This window comes from Haliaeetus leucocephalus, unplaced genomic scaffold (assembly GCF_000737465.1).
Source record: "Haliaeetus leucocephalus isolate CR32 unplaced genomic scaffold, Haliaeetus_leucocephalus-4.0 Scaffold0, whole genome shotgun sequence".
NCBI classification, from domain to species: Eukaryota; Metazoa; Chordata; class Aves; order Accipitriformes; family Accipitridae; genus Haliaeetus; species Haliaeetus leucocephalus.
Genome location: NW_010972436.1, coordinates 2,122,725 through 2,146,086, shown reverse-complemented (window position 1 = coordinate 2,146,086; position 23,362 = coordinate 2,122,725). Strand labels below are relative to the sequence as shown.

The 23,362-nt window shown below is 48.4% G+C and overlaps 1 protein-coding gene across 1 annotated transcript in view; it reads right to left on the bottom strand.

Annotated features, from left to right (window-relative positions):
- Positions 1-1,224: 1,224 nt before the first annotated feature.
- The window catches only part of CSNK1E (casein kinase 1, epsilon), a 22,878-nt gene continuing 740 nt past the window's right edge, over positions 1,225-23,362 (bottom strand). Inside the window, exons 2-11 of the mRNA XM_010567600.1 lie at positions 19,679-19,766; positions 13,571-13,681; positions 13,261-13,409; positions 11,527-11,755; positions 4,923-5,093; positions 3,230-3,378; positions 2,516-2,708; positions 2,273-2,412; positions 1,818-1,883; positions 1,225-1,287 (exon numbers count right to left, since the gene is read on the bottom strand). Coding sequence (XP_010565902.1) covers positions 1,851-1,883; positions 2,273-2,412; positions 2,516-2,708; positions 3,230-3,378; positions 4,923-5,093; positions 11,527-11,755; positions 13,261-13,409; positions 13,571-13,681; positions 19,679-19,754 — 1,251 coding nt within the window. The 5' untranslated portion in view covers positions 19,755-19,766 and the 3' untranslated portion in view covers positions 1,225-1,287; positions 1,818-1,850. The remainder of the gene's footprint in view (positions 1,288-1,817; positions 1,884-2,272; positions 2,413-2,515; positions 2,709-3,229; positions 3,379-4,922; positions 5,094-11,526; positions 11,756-13,260; positions 13,410-13,570; positions 13,682-19,678; positions 19,767-23,362) is intronic.

The window sequence follows — 23,362 nt, the reverse complement described above, 5'->3', positions numbered from 1 at the left end:
CCCCGCCAACAACCCATCGGCTCCACACTACAGTGACAGTGTGTCTGCTACAGGCCGTAGGTCGCAGTGGTGATCATTGTGTTTCAAAGCCCCAAGTGCCACAAAGCAGCTTGAGTATTCCTAAATTATATTTAAAAACAACTAAAGTGGGGGGGAAAGGGGGGGAGACAGGTGGGAGAGGGCAGGAAGGGATTGTGCATGTACTGTGGATCTTACTTGGGGTTGCATGAGGGAAGGAGAGAGCAAGAGCCATCGCTCTGAAAGAACACCAAACTCCAGTTTCTGTGCGCCCCTCTCTTCTCCTCAAGTCCCACACTCTCTCCGCAGGAATTAAAACAAGTTTTAATTAAAAAAAAAAAATAAAAATAGAAAAACACGCACAGCCAGACGAAAAAAAGACCCCGCTGCAGGGATGGGAAGTGTATTTCTCCCTGTATTTCAGCTCCAGCCTTCCCATCCTCCATGGGACCAGGTGCCTCTCCATAGAGATCCCTTGGCACGTGAGGACCACTCGGATCAGGGAAGTCTGGCACTTCTCCCGACAGCCGGAAAAAAAACGCAGAGAAGCCACCCAAGGAAAGGAAGCCCAAGTCAATGATTAGGCTGTTGCCACAATTCCCCTCACAGCTTAAAATTCATTTAATGCTTGAGAAAATAAATTCTGTTGTAGTAATAAAAATCAGACTTCTACCATCAAGTGTGGCTGGAATCCGATTCCCTCCTGGCCCACACAGCTCCTGAAAAAAAAACAAAACAAACAAAACAAAACAAAACCAAAAAAAACCCAAAAAACCCCCACCCACCCCCATCCCCTGCCCTCAGAAAAAAAAGAGAGCAAAGTTAAAATTTATATGGCTAGAAACCATATGATTTTAAAATAATAATTAAAAAAAAAAAAACAAAAAAACAAAGCAGGAAAAGATATCCAAGAAGAAGGGGGAAAAAAAAAGAAAAGAAAAAGAGACAAACCAAAACCAGGAGCAGAGAGTCAGGAGAGGGAACTGGGGGTAGCCAGTGTGGGCAGTGGTAGGGCCAGGGTAGGGCTGGGGGGGCAGCGGAGGTGTTCCCGCACGGCTCCCGCGTCGTCAAGCTTCTCGGAGGCGCTCGCGCTGGGGGACGCAGGCGGCCCTCTCAAACGGCTCACGCCAGCGCAGGGGCACAGCTCGACTCCTCGTCGTTGGCAAAAAGAAATTCTGTCGGGGTTTTTTTTGTTGTTTTTTTGTCTTTTTTAGTTTTTTGTTTGTTTTTGGGTTTTTTGTTTTTTAAAAGAAAAATACAGTGAAGACACTAGAAAGAGAATTAAAAAGAGAGAAAAAGGGAAGAGACTTTAGGAGAAAAGGCTCTTCACAGCACTTCCAATGCCAACTGGAGTGTAACAAATCAAATCAGCCCTTTCTTCTACACTCCTCCCACCCCTCAGAGTTACCTTGTCTGGCTACTGTCGTTTCCTCTACAAGCGGCACTCACTAGCTGTGCAAAGTCTTGCACACTTGATTACGTGCTCAGCACCCTCCTCCCCAACACTTATGCCAGAAAAGCATTCATTAGGATCTAAAGAAATGGCTCCCCAACCCAGCACCTTCTCCACCCTCCCTACCCTCCTAGAGAAATGGAAGCTACCTTCACACCCAAGATAATCCATCCCCTCAAGGTTTTGGCAGCCAATCTTACTCTTCCCTCTGAAGCCAAAAAACATCTCAAAGTAAGGCAAAGGGAAAGGAAATGTACCAATCCCCCCACAGCAACAAAGCCTTAACCTAATACCTAACGCCAGCAATTCCCTCCTCGAGGGATCCCAGGCACAAGGACAGGCTCACCTAAGCAAACACTGGTCCAGTGGCAATTGCTCCTCACTTCCCAAGGTGATCAAATGGCACACTTGTCTACAAGAGAAAAGGAAGAGTAGGTAAGGGATGGAGAGAAAGAAAAAGGCACGAAGGACACCAAAACAGGGAGGCTGCATGTACGTTTCTCTCAGGACATCCTCCCTCCCAAGAGTTTACTGTTCCACTTGTCCAAACCACTGAGGTCTGGAAGGCAACCAGGTGAAGGCTTATTCCAAGCAAAGCAGAGCTAAGACGACAGTACTGAGCATGGCCTCCAGAAAATACGTAACTGAAGAGCTAAGGCGTAACTTGGTACCGCTCCCCTCACCACACTAGACGCTTGAGGCTCATGTCAGCTCCAGCAGATCAGGTGAAAACCGCTGTGGGGCCTGTAGTCCTTCTGGGACATCCAGGCCAAGGCCACAAACTTCGCAGCAGGGACTCACCTGTGATGCTGAAATCCGTGACACTTCTTGCCGCCCTGTGAGGTCAGATGAGGAGACGTTGGCAGGAGCTCCTCGGTGTAACCTCATGCTGACCTTCCGCTCCCTGTCCACTCTTGAGATGGCTCTGGGGGACGTGTTTCCTATTGGGGCAGAGAAACGCGAGACAAGAATATCAGTCAATAGTTTTGGTTTCCAGCAGACAACGGGGTGGCACTTCCCCACCAACTCTCCCACCCCACTCACCGGACTGTTGGATTCGGGAGGTAGGGGTGGAGGCCATGGGCTCGGTGACATTACGAAGACGGTTGGCAGTGGCTCCAGCAGGCGGGCCGGGGGGCAGCGCTCGCGTGGCTGACCCCCGGAGTTGCCCCATCCTCTCTTCTCGCTCATGCTCTCGCCGCTCCCGATCCATATCCTCAGGGTTTCGGGCCGCTCCCTGAGGAGGAGAGAAACCCCCATGCCGCGCACCGCTGTCAGGCAGGAGAGACAGCAGCAGCCCCAGACAGAAAACACACAGTGCTCCATCACACCAAGAAAGCAGAGCTTCATCCCCAAAACACATTCTCCCCCAACCATCTTCCACTCCACCCAGAGAGGGCCTCATTCTCTTCCATGAGGAAACATGGAAGAAAGCATATGGTACTACGGTTGTTATTGCAATCCACGTCTGTGTCCCATCTCCAAATATAGTTCTCTCCCGAAAAATTATCGCTACCTACCTATAGCTATAGATCTATTGACACACATGCTCCATCAGACACACTCACTAATACAACAGTAGCTATACCCCCCAGTTAGCACCAACAACAACTCTGCTTCTTTTCACTCCACCCGGTCCCCTTTCTCAAGTCGCTCACCAGTGGTAAATACAAATGGCAGGCAGTTTCCAGCTTTCCTCCCCCACCTCCATGATACAAATCAACCCCTGCCCCTCCAGCCCTTTCACCACACACTCACAAATTTAAGCATGTTCCAGTCAAAGACGTAGTCATAGGAGAAGCCTTGGCGGTGGAAGAGGTTGCGGAAGAGCTGCCGCAGGTATGAGTAGTCAGGTTTATCATCAAACCTCAGTGAGCGGCAGAAGTTGAGGTATGTTGAGAACTCAGCTGGAGGGAGCAGAGAACATCTGGTTGTTGAACACCATCCAACCCCCCTGGTCCCACTGCAGAGCCACTGCAGCCTTTCAGCAGTGGTGTGCTGGACCAGGATGGCACAAACACAGAGCGGTGTAATGAAACGGAGCCTGCTGGTTGCAATGGTTTGGCCACCGAAAAGACCCCATCCCTATTTTTACCACAGGAAATGTTCACACATCTCTTTTTCTGGCTGCTTCTCCAAGCAAGAGGTAGCAAGTCACAGAGCCTGCTGAAGGAGAGTAAGAATGCAGGCCTAAAGAATAGGTGGAGGTGAGCTTTGGGAAACTCAGCTCAGACCAGAGGTCCTCCTAGTTCTGTAGCCTGTCTTAAGCAGTGGCCAGAAGTTGACCGCTACAGAGGAGAAAGACTGGGGCAAGCACATCTGACACTTCCACCGACTTTCAGCTCAGGGAACTTCCTGATCTGTATGTGGTTTCTAATTATTTAGTAACCCTCAGTGCCTCTCTTCCACATAGCTGTCCAATCTCTCCTTGAACTCCTGTAAGCTTTAAGTATCCACAACATCTTCTGGGAAGGAGTTCCACAGGTCTACTACTGGCTGTGTGAAGAACCACATCATTTTGTTTTGAAGCTAGCAGGAACCAGCTTTGTTTCTCTTCCAATACAAGAATGGGGGCCACCAAATAATCAGCTCCCATCCAAACTTCTGGAGGCATAGTGAGAGTGTAGACTTTTACCATCTCTCTCCAATCACCTCTTTTCCAGGTTCCAGCAAACTCCTTGCTTGTAGAGAAATCACCTCACCTCTGATCACCCTTTTGGCCTTTCCTGGACCTTCTTCCCCTTCTACCGCATCCTTTCTGAAACAGTGGGATGGACCAGAGTTGCACAGTGCATGCAAGGTGCGAGTGGGCCATGGGTTTACATACACTGTTTGGGCTTCTTTTCTTTCCTAGTAATTCCTAACACCTGATTCGCTTTCCTCAGCAGCCCCTAAGCGCAAAGTTGATGCTTTCACAGAACCACCTATTATAACTGCAATAGCTCATTGGTGAGTGGCACTGGTCAGCTCAGAGCCTACTATTCTGCAGGTGACATGAGGACCAAGCCTTCTGCTCTCCCCTCACATACATTACTCCACGTTTACCTGCAAAGAACTGCATTTGCCTCTTCATTGTCTGGTTATTTCTGGAACTCATCACGCTCAGCCCTCATCCTCATTACCCAGAATAACTCAGGATCATCAGCACGCCTTCTCACCTCACTACCCATCCCTCTTGCAGACTGCGTCTGAGGTCCTAAAGATCCCTCTCAGCACCCCTACCTCCTTACTAACGCAAGGCTTGACTGTCCACAAAAGCATCTATGTTTCCCACTTTTGAACCCGAATTGTATCACCACTGGTCTCTTATTCTTCTCATCACTGATGTCAGCAGCACGTCCTGGTTTGGGGGTACTGGGCATTGCCCTTCAAGACTCAAGACTCCATGGGGTTTCAGCAGGAGAGCAAGCCACGCACCAGACAATAGAGCCATCAAGATGAGAGCACTTACAAGGGTACCCTTTGCAGAGCACTTCAATGGGTGTCGACATCTTTTTCTCACTGATCCTCTCGTACTTTTGGCGCTTGGTGGCAGCCTTGAGGCCCTGCCAGGGCAGCGAGCCCAGGTTGAAATACATGAGCACATAGCCCAGGCTCTCCAGGTCATCACGGCGACTTTGTTCTGTGGGAAGAAGTTACAAAGGGGCAAGCAGTGAGCAGCAAGCAAAACTGCTTTGGCAATCACACAGCTTTGGAGGTGAACACGGAACAGAAGAAAAAAACCCTCTCTCTTCTTTGGTAGATTTCTATGGATAGACAAACTTGTAGAAGACATTCCAGTACAAATTCCTGTGGGGATGCTCATGCCACAAGAGTTAAAGTACTCCTCTCCCCATACAGCCCAACCCACTTCATAAATGAATAATTACTCTGACTACCTCCTCACCTGGACAAGCCTTAATTCACACAAGAATTCAACAGCTCAAGAAGTGCTGCAGTGACACTGCCTACTTTGCTCTTCCCAGTCCCAGAGGAAGGGCACCTACGCTTCTCCACCCAGAATGATACTTCACCCTGGGGATTAGTCATAGCAGAGGTAGTCACCAAAAGACAAAGCTAACAGAGGTAAGCCCGACACAACCCCTTCAAGCACATCTTCTAATTAACCTGCTGATATTCTTTACACAGGGCAGAAATGAGGAACTAGCGACCCCTTCTTGTGGTAAATGACTTTGTTGGTATTTTAGAGAAGCCTAACGCAATACTTTGCAAATATCTTTCTGGATTGGTGGCATTTTTCAAGCTGTGGAGGAAAGGCACAAATACAGAGGTATATTTTGAACAAAAGATTCCCTTCCAAATGGGGAAATGACTGTGTAACCGGCATCACTACTAACTCCACTCAGAGCAAAGGTTGCCCTTAACACCCCACTGTAAGGGTCCACTTTTAAATGCATATTTATTAAACAAAAAAATTTTGTTTCCCAAACAAAAACATTCCACATTGAATTTGTCCTCTGGAATGACCAAACCATTTTACGCTGCAAGTTAGCTCAAGACAGAGTTGATGCAGAATCTCAGCAACTGAAAACATTGACTAGTTAACTTGTGAAACTCCTCCCAGCTCCTCCAACATGTTTATAAATTAATCTATAAATTTTGCCAAGAAGCTTTTGCCCCTGCTCCCCTCCCAGATAAAATAAACACTATGAAGAAAGTACTTTACATCTTGAGGAGAACAACAACTTACACAGATAACAGAGGCAAAATTATGGCTTGAGAGAAAGCACAGGGGTAGAAGAAAGACTAAAGAGATTCATCTATTACATTCATTTACTACTACAGCACATTTTGCTGGATTCAGTGCCATGTCCAAGATGCTCCAGATTATGTATTGGTCTGTGGGTTAATTCTCAATGTCAGTTACATGCTACCACCTACCCCATCCAAAGGCCAGTAGATTATTACAGCTACCCCTTACTCTGCTAGCTGACCTGATCCCTGACAAAGGAGTAGCTGTAGCAGGTCACAGATCTAGATGTCCAGATATACCGACACAAGCTGTGGGTCACCATGGGCCTTTCTTCTCCTGCATGCCTCTCATAACCTCCTAAGTGTTTTGAGGACTAGGAGGGCTGGCAAATAAAAAATATTGGGGGGGGGGGAAGCACAGTGGTTGCAGAAGAAAGGGGGGTTGTCATCACTCCATAACTGAGAGGAAAAAGCCTTTAATTCAAAGCATATGAAATGCCATAAAAACGCCATGTTCCAAGACAGGAGTAGAGGAGAAAGCAGACATGCAGATCCCCAAAGTGTCTTATTTAGACATGCAGAAATAACAGCATTTTTTGACCTCACTAACTTACTGCCTCATGTTGCCCACTTTAAAGGGGCTAATACTTCCTAGTCTTATCAGGCTGCTGCCAAAGATAACTACATGATTGGCTGGGAGATGCTTAGATGCTATGAAGGGAGAAGGGAAAAGAAACCCACGGTTTTGCATTTAGCCTAAGGCTAGGATACGTGTACTTTCAGAGGGCTGCAATTACACACCATGCATACCAAATAAATAAAACTAAACAATATTTCATAATGACCTACATCCTGAGACAGAAGGCCTGTGGAAATGGGAGTCAGAACGCACATCCAGGGCCTGAAAGCACAGGTGACGAAGGCAACCTCAATCCTGCAATTTGCCAGCCCTCAACTTATCCATGCTGTAGGTTTAAAGCCTGTAACTGTGGGTTCCCTGTCTGGAGCATAGGGGTGCCCCTCAGAGGAGTAGGGAAAGGCAGGACAGGAACCAGAGAAACCTACTGAACAGACAAATCAGCCTTTTAGAAATAAATTGGATCTTGCCTCCTAAATCTTGCTTGAACTCCACGCTGCTTAAGGTAGGCTGGACCACACATCTCCATTTGTGTGGAGCACAGGAGCTTTGAGCACAGCCACCGACTCCATCCAGAACAACAGGAGACATTCTGCAAACGTATGTCTAGGCACAGTCCTAGTGATTTGGGGAAGGCCAGAATGAGACACTTGAGGTTAGGGAGACTGAAGTCAGTGGGAGACACTACATGTCCTTACTGAAGGCAAGGAGAGGGGTCACAAAACCAAACCGGGCAGCTCACTAGTATCAGTTACATGCACGCAAACACACCTTAACTATGCCTTAACTCAGCAATACGATAGAGGAAAAATAACTGTAAAGCAGGACACCCAATTATTAAAATGCTGAATGATAAATGCCTGATTGTGTTGTATCCCTGAAGTATCATTTCTCAGGTACATGTGGTCATTGTAACCCACTTAAACAATTTCAGTGAGATTCAAATCCATGAGGAGCCTGAAGCACCTATATGATGGGTCACAGTTGTCAAGCTACCTCAAAACATTGTAGCTGTCTTTCACCTGTAACCCTAACTACAAGATCCAGAATTAAACCTTGGGTGATGGTGAAGAACAATAGTTCCTACACCCGGTTTCTTTGTTTCATCTTCAGTTACTATTACACGTCCCCAAGCTATCTCCAAATACTTTTTTTTTTCTCTGCCTGGCCCCATATACCAACAGCCACAGGATACTAAATAACATTAGACAGCAAAAGTGGAGTAATTAATTAGTTAGGGAAAAAAAGTTCACCTCTACACTCCAGAGAAACATTATTTAAACATCACTACTTTCCACTTTTAGAAGCTTGACAATTGTCGACTAACTCTCACAGCGTGCCTGGGACGCAGGCAAAAGATCTCACTTTACAGTCTGAGAAAGAGAAACACAAGTGACGCAAATGCGTGCCCAGAGCAAGTCAGTCCAGAAGCAGGATTGCAGTCATGACCTGTGACACCACATCACACTTCCTCTCTCCATTTTATTGCAGCTTCTCAGCTCTCCTACAATAGATGGGGGACTGCTACTTTTACAAGGCACTCATCCTTTCCTCCCTCACTCACAAAACCCCTTCCAACACAAACACAAGATTGCCTTCCCACTCAACCCAGCATGACCTCTCAAACCCAACCCACTCTGCAAAGCAACCTGGTGCCAGTTCCCCCCCACTCCCAGGGAGGCTCCCAGCCAGCCCACACCCTCACCTCCCTTCCCAAAGCAGGGTCCTCAGAAGGAGCTGAGTCAGGGGTGAGTAGCAGGACGGTGAGTTACCTGGGGAAGACATGCTTGGGCAAAGACAGGAGACTGAGGACTGGTTGCCTTGGATGTAAGGTTCGTGACAAAACTTGTTTCTTTGCAGAGTAAAGTGCCTCCTGGTCCCCAAGGACAGTGCTTCCCCCCCCCGACGCTGATCCTATCCAAAGCGATGCTGTTCCCATGCAGGACTCCCTAGAAATCAGCTCTGTTCACTGGGGCCACGCCAGCTAGAAGCACTCTTAACCAAGCAACATTTTCCTGACTACATACTCAGATCTGATTTTGCATGTGCTGGGACTACACTTCCCCCTTCTATCCCCGCTGCATGGCAACAGCCTTTAAAAACACACAATAATCTGGAATGGGTGACAGAGGGCAGGATGAGCAGAAGAACTTTATGCTGTGCACAGCCTACACTGATACCATCTAGGACACATGTTTGGGGAGGAACTGCCCCCCACGCCCAGCCTCCTGTTACCCAGACAGAGCCCACCAGGCTTCTTCCAAGACTGTCTCCTGGGCACCCCTGGGCATCTATTTCAGACTTCACAAGCTCCAGAGGGTGCAAGGGACTCTCATCCCCAGAGCATGTGAAAATTGACTGGAATGCGTGAACCAAAGCCTGCACAGTCCAATGACTCCCCCAACAGCAAGTCTCCAGCTGTGGAAATCGTCCCCAATCTCGCCTCCTACTTTTTCACCCGGTCACTGGGAAAAGAATGTGTTTCCTCCAGACATTGGAATGCCCAACCCTTAGCTTGCACATTCAAATAAAGGCATTTATTCATTTGCTATTCCCATCACATGAGTACCCCAGCACCTGATTCCTTCTCCCTCCCTAAACCGCATTAATGTAACGTTAAGAGATTTTAGTCTCTGAAAAGTCATAAAATTCAGAGTGACGGTTCCCACGGCAATGCTGCTAACTCAGAAATATGTCTGTCATACACCCTGTAGCAAGGTCTTGAGAAATAGGAACTCCAGCTGCAGCCCTGACACCCCTATCCCCTTTTCTCCAGGCAGGTCGTGTAACCTTTATGCCATTCAGGGGAACTATCTGCAACATGGAGATAATACACCCCAGACCTGTTTTGCAGAGTAACTCACACCCAGACTTTCCCAAAGCAAAGGACATGAAGAGAGCGACGGCTGTGCTCAGACCGATGGCATAAGCAATTTGCCCTTGGATTAGTGTTCAGACATTGTTTGTTCATCCTGATACACAAGCCAAGCACCAGTAGTAAAGGGCTAAGTTGGGGTGGGATGAATAATAAAGTCCTTCAAAAAAAACCCAACCAACCCCACATCCAGACATTTAGCCTCTCGTGATCAGTTCAGACAGAGCAGGCACACACAAAAGAATCGACAGACATAGTAGTGAGAATTATTTTGTGCATGTCTCCTTGTGGCAGTTACCATGGCTGTGGAAGTCTTGACTAAGAATTCAATGGAGAGTCAGTTATATATAAGCAGGTCAGGCCAAAATACAGAAGACCAACTCGGAAAGCTCTACAAGAACTATTTTTACTACATGGAAGAGGTCAGGAGATCACAGCCCACTCTCAACACACAAAACTCCCCATTTCGATACAAATAAAGCATTTTCCTTCTACCATTATACAGTATTAAGCAAGGAAGACAGTGGGAAACTGCTTCATTTTCTGCAGGTCAAATCTTGACTCCAGATTACTGAGAAACCATCTGCAAGAGGGGAGAATGGGAAGGTTTCCCAAGGAAGAACAAGGACACAAAATCCTATGGAAGCTGTTAGTTTAAAAGGTTTGAGTTCCTTGCTCTGATTTTCAAATTCCCAGCTTATACATTTCAGAATAAGGTCTCCCAGAGATACAAACTGAGCTGTGACCACAGGAGCTACTTTCCTGGGTCTGCAGGCAGGACAGCTTCAGTGTTTCTGCTCTTCGGATTTGCCAACCAATAGCAGAATCGAGTCAGCCTGCTCAGAACAGACCCTACAGTAACTAAGAAACTATTGCACTGGGGCCAAAGTTTAGCCCAAGCAGGGGAAAAAGGTCACACTGGAGAGAAGTATCTGGTCAGGAAATGGAAGAGAAAACTGCAAGAGGTTTTCACCTCTGTTCCTCACAGCAACCAGGTATTGTGCATCAGGGGTTCATTCCCAGGATAAGAGTTTGGGTGACTTCAGGAGGTCTAAGTACAGGGGGTACTAACCTGCACAAGGTTTTTACAAAACCTGAGATGATGGCCATCACCAGTGTAAGACCTTGCTGAACTCTCATCACTCTGTCCCAGCCCAGTTTTATCCCCACAGTACCAGCCACAGACACTAAGGGCAGAGCCCTACCTCCCTAAAGCTGCCTCAATCTCCCTCAGTCGTGAACAGGGCAGTGTGGTTCACAGACACATGCATATTCTGAAGGCCCATAACAGCCAATCCTCTATCACAAAACCCAGATGTCCAGGCAGTAGGAAGCCTCCCCTCAGCTTCTTGTACATTTCCCGCACATGGCTGTCCCTGTCCTCAGCGGTGGGTAACAGGAGTATCCCCATATTGCAGTGGGCCTGTACCCTCCAGCTCTGACAGCTACAGAATAATCACTGATGAAGGCACTCAGGAGTCAACACAAAGGTTTCAATTGCACATATCCCTAAAGGCTCAGGGCCTGCGAACATCTCGTTTATATATCTAATCAGCCTGCAAAAATTGTGCAAGGCAGAGTCAGTAGTAGTAAAGTCAGGGAGGTCACAGCCTTGCTGCTGAAATAAGGCCCCAGTGTACTAAGCAGCGCACAAACACATACCGGTGGACTGTCGAGGAGCTCAGAGTGCCTCAAAAGGCAGGCGAGGTAACACAGGCATAACAGTTAAGTTATTTACCCACCATCTCAACATAAGTCAGCAGCGGAGCCAGGCACAGAACCCAATCCCCTCTTCCTGGGGACACACCACCTCCCCTGGAAAGCCCCACCAAAGACCAACGGCAGGCTCACCGATTCCCAGGTGGGTGTTGATAGAGGCATAACGGGCTGTGCCAGTCAGATTCTTGTTTTCCCGGTAGGGGATGTGCTGGTGGGTCCGGGCGTCTCGGTACTTCTTGGCCAAACCAAAATCAATGATGTATACTAGGTTGCCTTTTTTGCCGAGGCCCATAAGGAAGTTGTCTGGCTTCACATCCCGGTGGATGAAGTTCTTGGAATGAATGTACTCAATACGGCTGATCTGGAGGGGATGAATAAATAAATAAAAAGTGAGACAAGCAAGAAGGTAACTTATCATAACTGCACCTGTTAAAAGAAGTACCCTGTCCAGGACAAAGGCCTGTCAGAGCAGGGAAAGGGACATTTTGCAGAGAATATCAGAGATGACAGCCAAGGAAAAAGACACCCTCTGGAGGCAGAAGGATCTGGAGATGAAGAATGGAGATGGAATTCAACCCTGCACACCAGCCCAGTCCTCCATCTTGGGAGGTCACCATTAGCACCACAAGGAAGGATGGGAAGCAAGTTCACATGGACTAAAACTTTGAGCTTCAGTATTGACACCAGCCAACCTTCAAACTTAGCCAGGCTGGGAAAGGAGAGGGTCCAGAACAGCTAAGGGCCTTAAACCCAGGGCACAGGCCGTTGCGTAGGGGAGGTTTAGACTGGATATTAGAAAAAAATTCTTTATTGAAAGGGTTGTCAGGCATTGGAACAGGCTGCCCAGGGAAGTGGTGGAGTCACCATCCCTGCAGGTGTTCAAAAAACACATAGACTTGGCACTTCAAGACATGGTTTAGTGGGCATGGTGGTGTTGGGTTGACAGTTGGACTAGATGATTTTAGAGGTCTTTTCCAAACTTAATGATTTGATAAGTAGCTGTCCTGGTTTTAGCTGGGATAGAGTTAACTTTCTTTCTAGTAGCTGGTATGGTGTTATGTTTTGGATTTAGTGTGAGAATAATGTTGATAACACACTGATGTTTTCAGTTGTTGCCAAGTAGTGTTTAGACCAAGTCAAGGATTCTTCAGCTTCTGATGCCCAGCCAGCAAGAAGGCTGGAGGGGCACAAGAAGTTGGGAGGGGACACAGCCAGGACAGCTGACCCAAACTGGCCAAAGGGGTATTCCATACCATGGGATGTCATGTCTAGTGTATAAACTGGGGAGAGTTGGCCTGATGGGGCATTGCTGCTCAGGAACTAACTGGGCATCAGTCAGCGAGCAGTGAACAATTGCATTTTGCATCACTTGTTTTGTATATTCCACTTTTATTATTGTCATTTTATTATTGTTATTATTATCATTATTAGTTTCTTCCTTTCTGCTCTATTAAGTACTTCTTATCTCAACCCACAAGTTTTACATCTTTTTCCTGATTCTGTCCCCCATCCCACTGGTTGGGGGGGGGCAGTGAGCGAGCAGCTGGATGGTGCTTAGCTGCTGGCTGGGATTAAACCACGACAGTAGCGATGCCAGTCATTCATCACACAGGCAAAAGCATCTATGCACGCAACACCAATACAGGGTGAGCAGCAGGGGAAGGAAGGAGGGATGGAGATCAAGAAAAGACAGCAGTGCCTAGGTTCCAGGCCCCCAGCTTCATCAAGAAATAGAAACCTGGCAGCCACTTGCTGCTAAATGAAAAAAGCCTGGGATACAGCAGTTCTTGAGCAAAGGGGATAGGGGGTGGGGGGAGAAAGGCATGGAAAAGGAGAGTAGGCACAAATGCTTCAGAGGAAACTCACCATCTGGTCTGCCAGGAGCAGAACTGTCTTGAGACTAAATTTGCGGGAACAGAAGTTGAAGAGATCTTCCAGGCTGGGCCCCAAGAGCTCCATCACCATCACATTATAGTCCCCCTCTGCTCCACACCACTTAATGGAGGGGATACCCACTGGGGAAAGAGAAAGATTAAGCCCACTGAACAGAGGAAAACTGCAGCTCCCCTGCTGAGAACATCATATGTAACACCAAATCATTTCCTTTCTAAGGCCCTCCAGAACAATCTCCTTCTTCAACCACTCCCCCAGCCCCATCCTTTCCTCCCCATCTCACCTCCTCCCTGCATCATCTTGTAGAACTTGCTTTCAATGTGGAGCTGGGGATGCTTGGTTTTGACACATTCCAGTTTGATGGCCACCTCTTCACCAGTCGCAATATTGGCTCCTGCATAGAAATGAGGGCGAAATGAAGATTGCGCAAGCTTCCACTGAAGCTAAACGCTTTTAACAAGGCCCATACAGATGCCAAAACCTTAAGATTTGCCCTGAAATTTATTCTCTATGAAAGAAGTAAGATTCAGCCACTTCAACTTCGTACACAGTTTCCAGCACTGCCATTTGCAAAGGCAAGCCCAGAGGAAGGCACATGAATAGGAAACCAGCTCTGATCCTGCAGCCAGGCTAGAACAACAGTCCTACAACATGTTAACTGCCTCATTATCTCAAAAAGCACCAGACTTTGGGAGGTCAATCTGTATGTATCAGCAGCACCTAAACTGAGTGGAAGTTTTAGCTGTCCCTGATCATATACCTAGCCCCTGAACCCCAGCCAGCCCCCCAGGCAGTGATACGGAGTACCTCTTCCCAAGCAAAATTACTGGGTACGTTGTTTCAACAGAGCCACTTAGTTCAGGAGGAGACATTGCTAACATTCCCAGCTGCCTCTGGTTTCTCCACAGCCCTGACCTGCTCAATACAGTCCAATTCCCAAATCTCCAGCTTCTCACTCTCCTGAGGGCTTTAATAATACCTTTATCTTTTGCCAACACAGAAACATTTGCTATATCCTAAATTAGAAGCGTGAAGAAATAAACTGAATCCAGCACTGAATTAAGCTACTCAGACGCCTTTGTTGAAGGTATTGCTAGATGGTTTGCAATGACACAAAACCACCAGCCCACTTGCTTCTTTCTGAAAAGAACTGAGCTGCCAGCCACGAAAGCCAGCGCTCTGGTCCCAAAGTGCACTGTCAACGGAGGAACAGGCTGGTCTTACTCCCGTACTAGCTGAGAGGATTCCAGATGTTTCACATCATCCTAAAATGGAAAGAATTAAGATCTGTACACAGGTCACAGGAATGACACTCAGGACTTGCCTCTCTCTCCCCTCCTCCCATGCCTGCCTCACACAAACACAGACAAGCCCTTCCTCATAGCCGGAACTATTAGAAGTTGCACTCAAACACAAATCAGACAGCAGCTCTGATCATGAGCAGCTTATGAACACTGTCATAAAATAAACTACTCCAGAACATGCATGCCAAACATGAGCTGGAGTCAAAGGTGATGTTTTGTAGATATCCCATAGCTAGTTTTGGTAGGTCTGGTTAATCCGTGCCTCCTGATTCCTGTGATTAGACTTTCAGAGTCCACAAAGACAGCTGCAGATACATCAGTCCATCCATCCTCTTTCACACACTGCCCCCAGAGCCAGGGACCAAAGAGAAAAAGGAAATGTTCACACAACTGGATCCCTTCTACCCCTGGATCCTAAGGGGATCCATCTCCTGTTGAAGAGTTCTGTCTTGTACACAAAGTTAGCCAAAAGCTGCCTGCTAGCAAAAACACGTCATCTAGATAGTACAGCGCTGGGTCGAGACAGACTAGCTGCAAGGAATTTGTAAGAGAGTAACAAAAACAATTGGGGCCTAGGGGGATTGATTTACTAAGAAAGATTAAAAGAGCTAAATATGTAACATAGACAAGAGATACAACTAAGAAGGGTGGGGAGGAAGAATAGGACATGACAACAGTCTGCAAATATTTGAAGGCTGTAAACACTAAGGAGGGAGAGGAATTATTTAGGGTGCTCTGAGGGAGGGGAAGGAGGAGCAATGGGATGAATTTAATAAGGGTTTTTACTCAAGAGCCACAAGAAGGAAAAGGGAGAAAGCCATTCTGAGAGCTAGAGCCATTTGTCCAATGGTAACTTTTGGAAAGATGCTGACATTTTCCACTTAAAAACTGCTGGCCAGCAAAGCAAGTCTGTACATTCCCTTCACTGCACCACAGGACCCTTCTTACAAGTATCGGGAGCGCAAGGAGGAAAAAAAAGCATGAAAAGGGGCTCAGATCACAGTAAGAACATGGCCCTGGACTAGTATCTACCTTTTAAATTAGTGTTCAGTCACTGGCCCTCATTCAGCATGGAAACACCCAGGACATCCAAACAGATAAGAGCACTCCCTTTGCTTCTTTTTTTCCCTTGCCTTTGTGAAGACGTTCCTCCTTGTCCGTTCCCTGGGGGAATTTTTCCCCCTCCTAGTCCATCTGCTGACACACATGCAATGATAAGTCTTGCTGACTTTTGGCAGCAGTAGCATTAGCATTTCGAATGAACCCTGCTCCCCAAAGTTGAACAGTGGAAAGATGAATGAGTTCTCAGCTCCACATTACCCCGTGTCTTTAGGAAGATGATGATGCATCCATCTACTAGGCTGTCTGCAGGTGGGGAGCGTTATCTGTGAGCATGTAAAGCAGGAAAAGGGAAAGGAGGGGTAAGCACCAAAAAAACTTAGATTCTGCAAAATGTGAATATGCCATTCAAATGATCAACATGGCCTTCAGCCCCACACTCTTCATAGCCCAAACACAGGTGTTAGTCTCAGAAAAAGAAGAAACAACCTGTGGCCTAGAACAGCAAAAGTAGGACCAATCAGACCTAATGAGGAGCTATTCTTTGCTGAGGGGGTCACCAATTGAACACTTTAGGCTCACCCCCTCCCCAAACCCTCATGTGTCTTCAGCTTGCTCCCTCTACCATTTTTTGGCTAGAGATCTACCCAGACTGAGACCACCACAAGCAAGGAGGGAATTCAAGGGCGGGAGTCTCTCTGATCCTTTGTTCCACACTTTAACCACCATCTTTTTTAAAGATACAAATACAAAAGCAACAGTTCTCCGCTCCCTCTCCAGACTGGAAAGCACCACATTTCAGACAAACGCAGCAGAGCCTGCCTAGCCTCAGCCACTCGAGAGACGTATGTAGGATTGGGGATAATTCCTAACATCCACCCCCAGTCTCGCTCCGCTGTGGGGGCTGCACAAATTCAACTCATTCATCACGAGCTGTTTGAAACAGGGCCCCGGGGACAGAAGATGTCACCGGCTAAACAGGATCTTTTCAGAGTGGAAGCCTTGCTGTGTGTCTGATACAATAAACGCCGCCCTCCCTGCACATTGGGCAAGCCAACAGGCACGTCCCCCCCGCTCTCCCCACTGCCCGCTCCCCTCTCGCCAGCTTGGCGCGGGAAGAATGGAGGGCTAGGAACAGATGGAAGAAGTCAGATAGGGCGAGAGAGAGTTAACAGGCCAGGAAACAAAGGGAAGGCACTCCCCTCCCAGCAAGGGAGGAGCCTGCCACCAGGAACTGTCCCCAGCCAGCACTGGTCCCAGCATGCTTTGTCTGCCCCACCGTCCCCAGCTCCTCTCCACTGCCAAAGTCCCCTTCCAGCGCATCCCGGCCCCAACCATCCCTACCGTGTCCAGCAACCCTGCCCTGCCTCTTGGCCGACACCTCTGACAAAGCGCCTCTCCTCCCAACGGCCCAAAGGTCTCGGCAATTCCTCTGCAGACTGGGTTTTGCTCTCCTGAGTGAGCATTTCTAGAGGCAGATGGGCTAGCCAAGGCCCACGGGCGGCCTGATCTCATTTCCCACCCTCCCACACCAATGTGGGGAAAGTATCCCCCCTAGCACATCTATCTCCCAAGGCAGGGCATGGAAGCAAGGCATTGTGCTTTAAGCCCCAGCGCAGGATTAACAGGAGTCCATCCTTTGTGTCTGCCCATGTAGAAATTCAAATTTCCTTCTGACAGGAAAACCCAAAACCAAATCCCAAAGAGCAGAGCACACAGTACCCACTGGTTACAGAGCAGGCGAAGGTACTAACGTCCTGAAAGAGACAAGCTGGGGATAAACTGTACAGCCCATGCTCGCCTTCAGAGACAGACAAGGCTTGTCTGTCCCTGCTCCGTCTCCACACCATTATCAAGAGAGAGAACTGTGAGGTGAATCTGGTGCAGGAGAGAAGTCCTCGTGAATGAGTCCCTCTGTCTGCAGAGCAGACCGTGAGAGGATAGCGTAAGCACAAGCGTCCTCCAGACGCACCATCAGAGACTACATGCCCGATCCCTCCAGGCTGGGGAGTCACCCAGGCTCCAAGAAGTCTCGCTATCACTGCTTCAAAATACACTGGGCTTGCACCTCAATGAACATCACAAGGGCTTTGATACTGCGCTCAAGTAACTTGGTTGAAGTCGGCAGTCGGAGGCATCCCACTGTGCTCACCACACCAAGGCACCGGGGCTTCCTCTGCCCCTCATGTTGTTTGGTTACAGGCAAGGCGGGCACAACCCCTTCACCAGAGCCTGTTTTCCATGCCCCCTTTGCACAGGTGGACAACCTGTTACGTGGTGCAGAGGAATAAAGTATCAGGCCTTTCCATTCAGTACCTCCCTTCTTTCTCCATGCGTACCCCAGATGTTTTGCAAGATCCTGACAATTTATACTGTCCTAGAGAGGGTCTGGAAGGCTTCAGGCCCTAGCATAGGTGGAAAATGCTGTGTCTGGGCTACCACCCCTCAATCCCTAGCACCTGGGAATTAAAAGCACTGTCACCTGAGACACTAACTGGCTGGCGGGCCACAGAGGAGTGGCATACAGGAGCAGGCTGCAGTAAAGGCAGCACATGGTGGAATTGGGATCCCAGATCCATTATTTATCATCTTTGCTCATGCTCTGGATAAAGGTGGCAACAAAGCCTGTTACTGATGATTCCCACAGGATACTTAATCAAGAGAGGCTGCCAACACCAATCAAGAGAGAATAATAAAGCAAGAGGGAACTGGAGATAAAAGCCAGAGGTAGAAAACAGAAGGTGATTTACCAACACAGGAAAAAGTAACCTGAACTAGAGGTATTCAATGAAAGGAACATGGGAGGGATGGGAAGATGTTGCAGAACCTAGAAGAGATCAACCCACAATACAGCTGACAGTGTGCTAAGGCCAATTCTGCAATCCAATACAGTGTTGGTGATGGGGGAAGCCAAGGAGACCCAAAGCAGTCTATGCAGAGGCATCACATTACAGATCACTCAAGGGTAGCCCTTCACTACCAGACACTGGAAATGCCATACCTCAAATGCTGTGTAGGCTCCAAGCTGCTCAGCAGATGGACAAACCGGGAAAAACTGAAGGAGCAGCAAGAGTGAGGAGTGGTGGATGTACTTGAAGCAAAATGCAACACAACTGAGCAAATTAACAGTCAAGGAGTACATGACAACCATCTGTAAGTACCCAAAGGGTGCAGACCCCAGAAAGGGAGAGGGCAATTGTTCTGCTGGCCTGCAGGACTACAGCTGAACAGGTAGTGGTGAGAACTAGATGACAGGTAAAGCCACGCCAACTCTCATGGAAGGATTGATCAGGCTAGTGGGTAGTCTCGCCACTCTTGCCCCACATGCTTTGAGCCAATAAAAACATCAGCAGGCAAGGCATCAGGGAATGTATCTACACATCAGTGTGCTGACTTGGAAGAGCTTCTCCCCAAGTGACCTGCCGTGGTAATAGGAAACCCAGCATCTCATGGGCTCTGTTCATTGAGCTCCCAGCTCAGGTCATTCCAGACATTAACTCTAAATCCCCTTACAGATCTAACAGACCTGAGCCCCAGGACTTTAACCAGGCCAGCCTCTTTGACCTGTGTTACACCTCCTGGTCTCAGACCTCTCACAGGTGCTGGACCACCTCTTCCACTACCAATCTTCCCAAAACTACCCTGAGGGAACAGCCATCTCCTCCCTTTCCACCACCCACTCTTTGTAGAGTTTATACCCACACACACCCAAGCTCAAGAAAAGGAGGCAAGAGAGCTGGAGTAGGGCGTATGACAAATATGCTCTGAACAGTCCAAATCTAAATCAGTCTGACCAAACACCACTGTGTCTCCAATATCTGCGAGGCAAAGCTGAGCTCATCCCACTTTCTTTGCCACCAGAAGACTGGCAACAACTAGCAGTATTCCTTGAAGCTCTTTTTCTCTCCACCACCTCCAACCTTACATGGTGCCCACAAATATCAACAGGCAAGAAAAACAAGCCGAAAACAATGACACAATTGAGAAAACACAACCTTGCAGGTGGAAGGACAGAGATTCACACTCACCTAGGTAAATGTCTCCAAACGAACCGCTGCCAATCTTTCTGCCCAGCCGGTATTTGTTCCCCACTCGAAGCTCCATGGTTCAGTCGTGCTGAGAAAAGCAGCACAGAAAGCACAGCGTCAGAGCAGAAACAGGAAGTGAATCATGTAAGACTACAGAAGAGTCCTCCCCACTTCACCCAGAGGCTGGGTACAGTTTTTAATCTTAAAATACTTCACTTTCCACATGGCTTCTATCCCCTCTCCTGTCTCCTGGATGTCCAGGGACAGTGTGAGATAGAAATGCTGCAGGAACATGACCCTTTCAAGCATGTTTTCCATGTTCCCATTATGGGAATGTAGAAGGATTGAATCTCTTCCCCACCATTTTGTTCAGAGACTGGGGGGGGGGAGGGGGACGGGACAGGAAAGCCCTCCCAAAAAGGTTTCAGTGGGTAGTCACTTCACACTACCATGAAGAGAGATGGTACTGCTCCTTGTAACCCACAGGACCTGGCACCTGGACAGCGGTAACCACGTGAGGCACCAGAAGGGACAGGCATAATAAACCCTATGAGAAGGAGTGCTCTCTGGCCCAGCCCTAGACCAGCACCTCGGTGGCAGCAAAGCACAGGACCTGAGGGCTGCGACAGACAGACAGACCGCCAGGAGCAAGCAACTCCCATAACCCCTAGGCAGGGGCCAGCAGAGAGGACAGGGAGGAGACATCGCTGAACTGAACTCTGCGAGGTACGCACTGACTAGGAACGCCACTTGCTTATTTCCATTTCTGCTGATGGGATCGCAGCCTCCTTTGGTCTACCTGAGCCTCTCTGCCTCTGTTGCCTACCTCGGGGTGCCGGCTGTTTGTTTTTAGCAGCTCAGGCCTTTCCTCATCCCTTTACCTGAGGTGATTAGCTAACCCTTTGACCTGCTATACCGCATCAACATGCCCAGGCTTAGCCTACTCCCCTTCCACAGAAAACCAACTAGGTGGAAGGACTATGGCCACAGAGTTTGCTCTCCTGCCAACCTCAACTTCTGCTGCAAACGCCTCAGCCAAACACTGTTCCAGCAGTTCCCCCATTAACAGCTCCCTCTCCCTTGCTCCTTCTGTGGCCACCAACTTATTCTAGGAACCGCGGCTCTTCCCAAGACAGCCAATGCGTCTCCTTTTAGAGGGATTTGCCACACTCCTAATTTATGCAATGCCACATTATTAGCTTACAAAATGCAGACACAGAGCCTGTTGGGGACAGGAAAGGTGAGGAATGATTCATGTTTTCACAAGTAGGTGAGAGGAACTTTCCCTTGCTGGAGCTCGGTGGGAAGGAAGCATCACTGAAGGAAAGAAAGGAGGAATGGCCTTGTGAGACACAAGCACACAAAAAAAATAATCCCAGCTACAGGATTCTGGGCATAGTATAAACCCAGAGCTGCTTCTCCTGCCCCAGGAGATGGGATTACAGAAAGAGGAATGGACGGGCTGCAGAGACGTACAGGGAAATAATCCTATCAAGGCATTCAGGGGACATTGTGAACCCTGAAAGCAGAGCTCCAGTCACCAGAAACCACACACAAAACACTTAGAGGTGGAGTCCCCTCACCTAGTATTTACTTATGCATGTGGGTTTCTGTGTGTCTGAAGTCTACAAAACCCCGTGGCTATTTCTGACTTTCTTACTACAAGGAATGTAGGCAGAGCCTTGGGAACTGAACCAGGAGGCAGGTGTACCTGGGTGAGGGCGCAGCAAACAGACATGATTTTTATCCGCTGCCTGCTGTTCTGTATAACCACATTAACATACATCTGACTTGCTTACACTCCTACTCCGATAAACGATCAAAGGTCTGTGTCCCCGGGAACCCGTCACACCACTGTCAGGAAGACAGCTCTCAAACCTCCTTCCTTAATGGCCATGTTTGCCCAGGCCTGCGAACCCTGAGCACTTCCACTCGAGTCAAACTCCCAGCCAGGGCAAGCACAGCCGAGGAAGCTGCAGAGGCCGGGCAATAGGTCCCGGCAGGGTCCCCTCTGCACCAGGGCACAGCAGTTATTGCTCTGCAACGCCACAGTCCCAAGCCTAAATTTGGTCCCACCCTCCTGGGACAGGCAGGAGCCAGGTTAAGAAGGGTTTCTCGCACAACAAGGCAGCAGCCCTTCTAGCTGATTAAGCAACAGGCTCCAAAGGGGAATCTAAAAAATGCTCCGGGGTGAGGGGGTGGAAGCGGGAAGCAGGATAATGGAGTGAAAAATCATGGTCTCGCACAGCTGTCATTTTGCCTTATCTCCCCCCCAACACACACACACAAGTGTGCTTAGAAAACCTGGGTGGAGGATAGCCAGAGAGCAACAGCCTGGATTCATGGTAATGGGGCAGGACACACACATCCCACCCCCCCAACAAGTGCTCCAGGAGTTCAAACATCTACTGCATTTGCTTCTACTTCACACACGTACCCCCAACACCTACAGCTTCTGCCCTTGTCATCTGATCTTCAGGTCTACTATCACAAAAAGAAAGAAAATTTTACATATAAAATTTGTATTATTATATATGAAATTTATATTACTCTCTCTATATTATTTATACGTGTACAATTTAAAAAGCCATCCCTCCCTCCCGCCCCCCAGCAGGCTTATGCTCCCCTGCCCTGCCACCCTTCCTGTGCTCTCCAGCCAAGGCAGCGATCCCAGGGGCTGCAGGGCAATCATTTAGTTAAACCATTTAGTTTTCCATAAGGGATTAACACACATACAACCTCAAAGCGAGTGTGTGCTCTGCATGAGCGTTTGCATACGTGAATATCCAACATTACACAGACACCTACAATATACTACACAGCCTCAAAAAAAAAAATACTATCCAGCCGCCAGCGCTGCTTCCACACACACACCATTTTGCACCAATCCCCTTTTATATAATATAAAATACCCACGTACAGGCACAAAGGCCATTATATAAACACACGACAGAGTTTGATTTCACCGCTGTTCCAGCACCGATGGCGACCCAAGATGCAGGGACCATCTCGGGGTGGGGGCGCGGGAAGGAGGGCCACCTCGGTCCCACCTGAGATGGTCGGGACTGCAAAGATGCCCCGGCTAGCAAAGGCCAAGCAAAACCAAACCCATGGCTCCATAATGGAGGCTGCTGAGCCCAGCACCGCTCCGGCTTTCAGTGGAAGTGTGGGGAGCAGGGGCTGCTTTGCCCATAAAGGCTTTACACAGCTTTTTTTTTTTTTTTGTGAGTGTGTGTGCATGCGAAGGGAATAAAGGAAAAGGCTGGCAGAACAATCATCTGAACCGGCTTAAAAATGGCAAGGAAAAAGAGAAAAATTACATTTTGATTGAAATGCAAAACATCAAGCCCCTCCAGACCCTTTCACACTTACAAAAAGGAGAGCAGCAAATAAGATGGGGGTGGGGGAAGAAACCCCACGTACAGAGCATTTGGACTACATCTGAGGAAGAAATAGCCACAACAGGAAAACATGGGGGGGGGGGGGGCGCCCAAAAAAAAAAAAAAAAAAATGTCCCTTACACCCCCACCCCCTACAGGCAAAACACTACGCGAAGACAGCCTTACCCGGGCTGTTATTTTTCCGGGCAGGTAACAAAAAGCAGCCACCCCCGGGGAACGGCGCTGAACTTCTCCTCGTTCCCCCCCAAGCTCCCGGCCGCGGACCCCCGCCCCTACTGCCCCC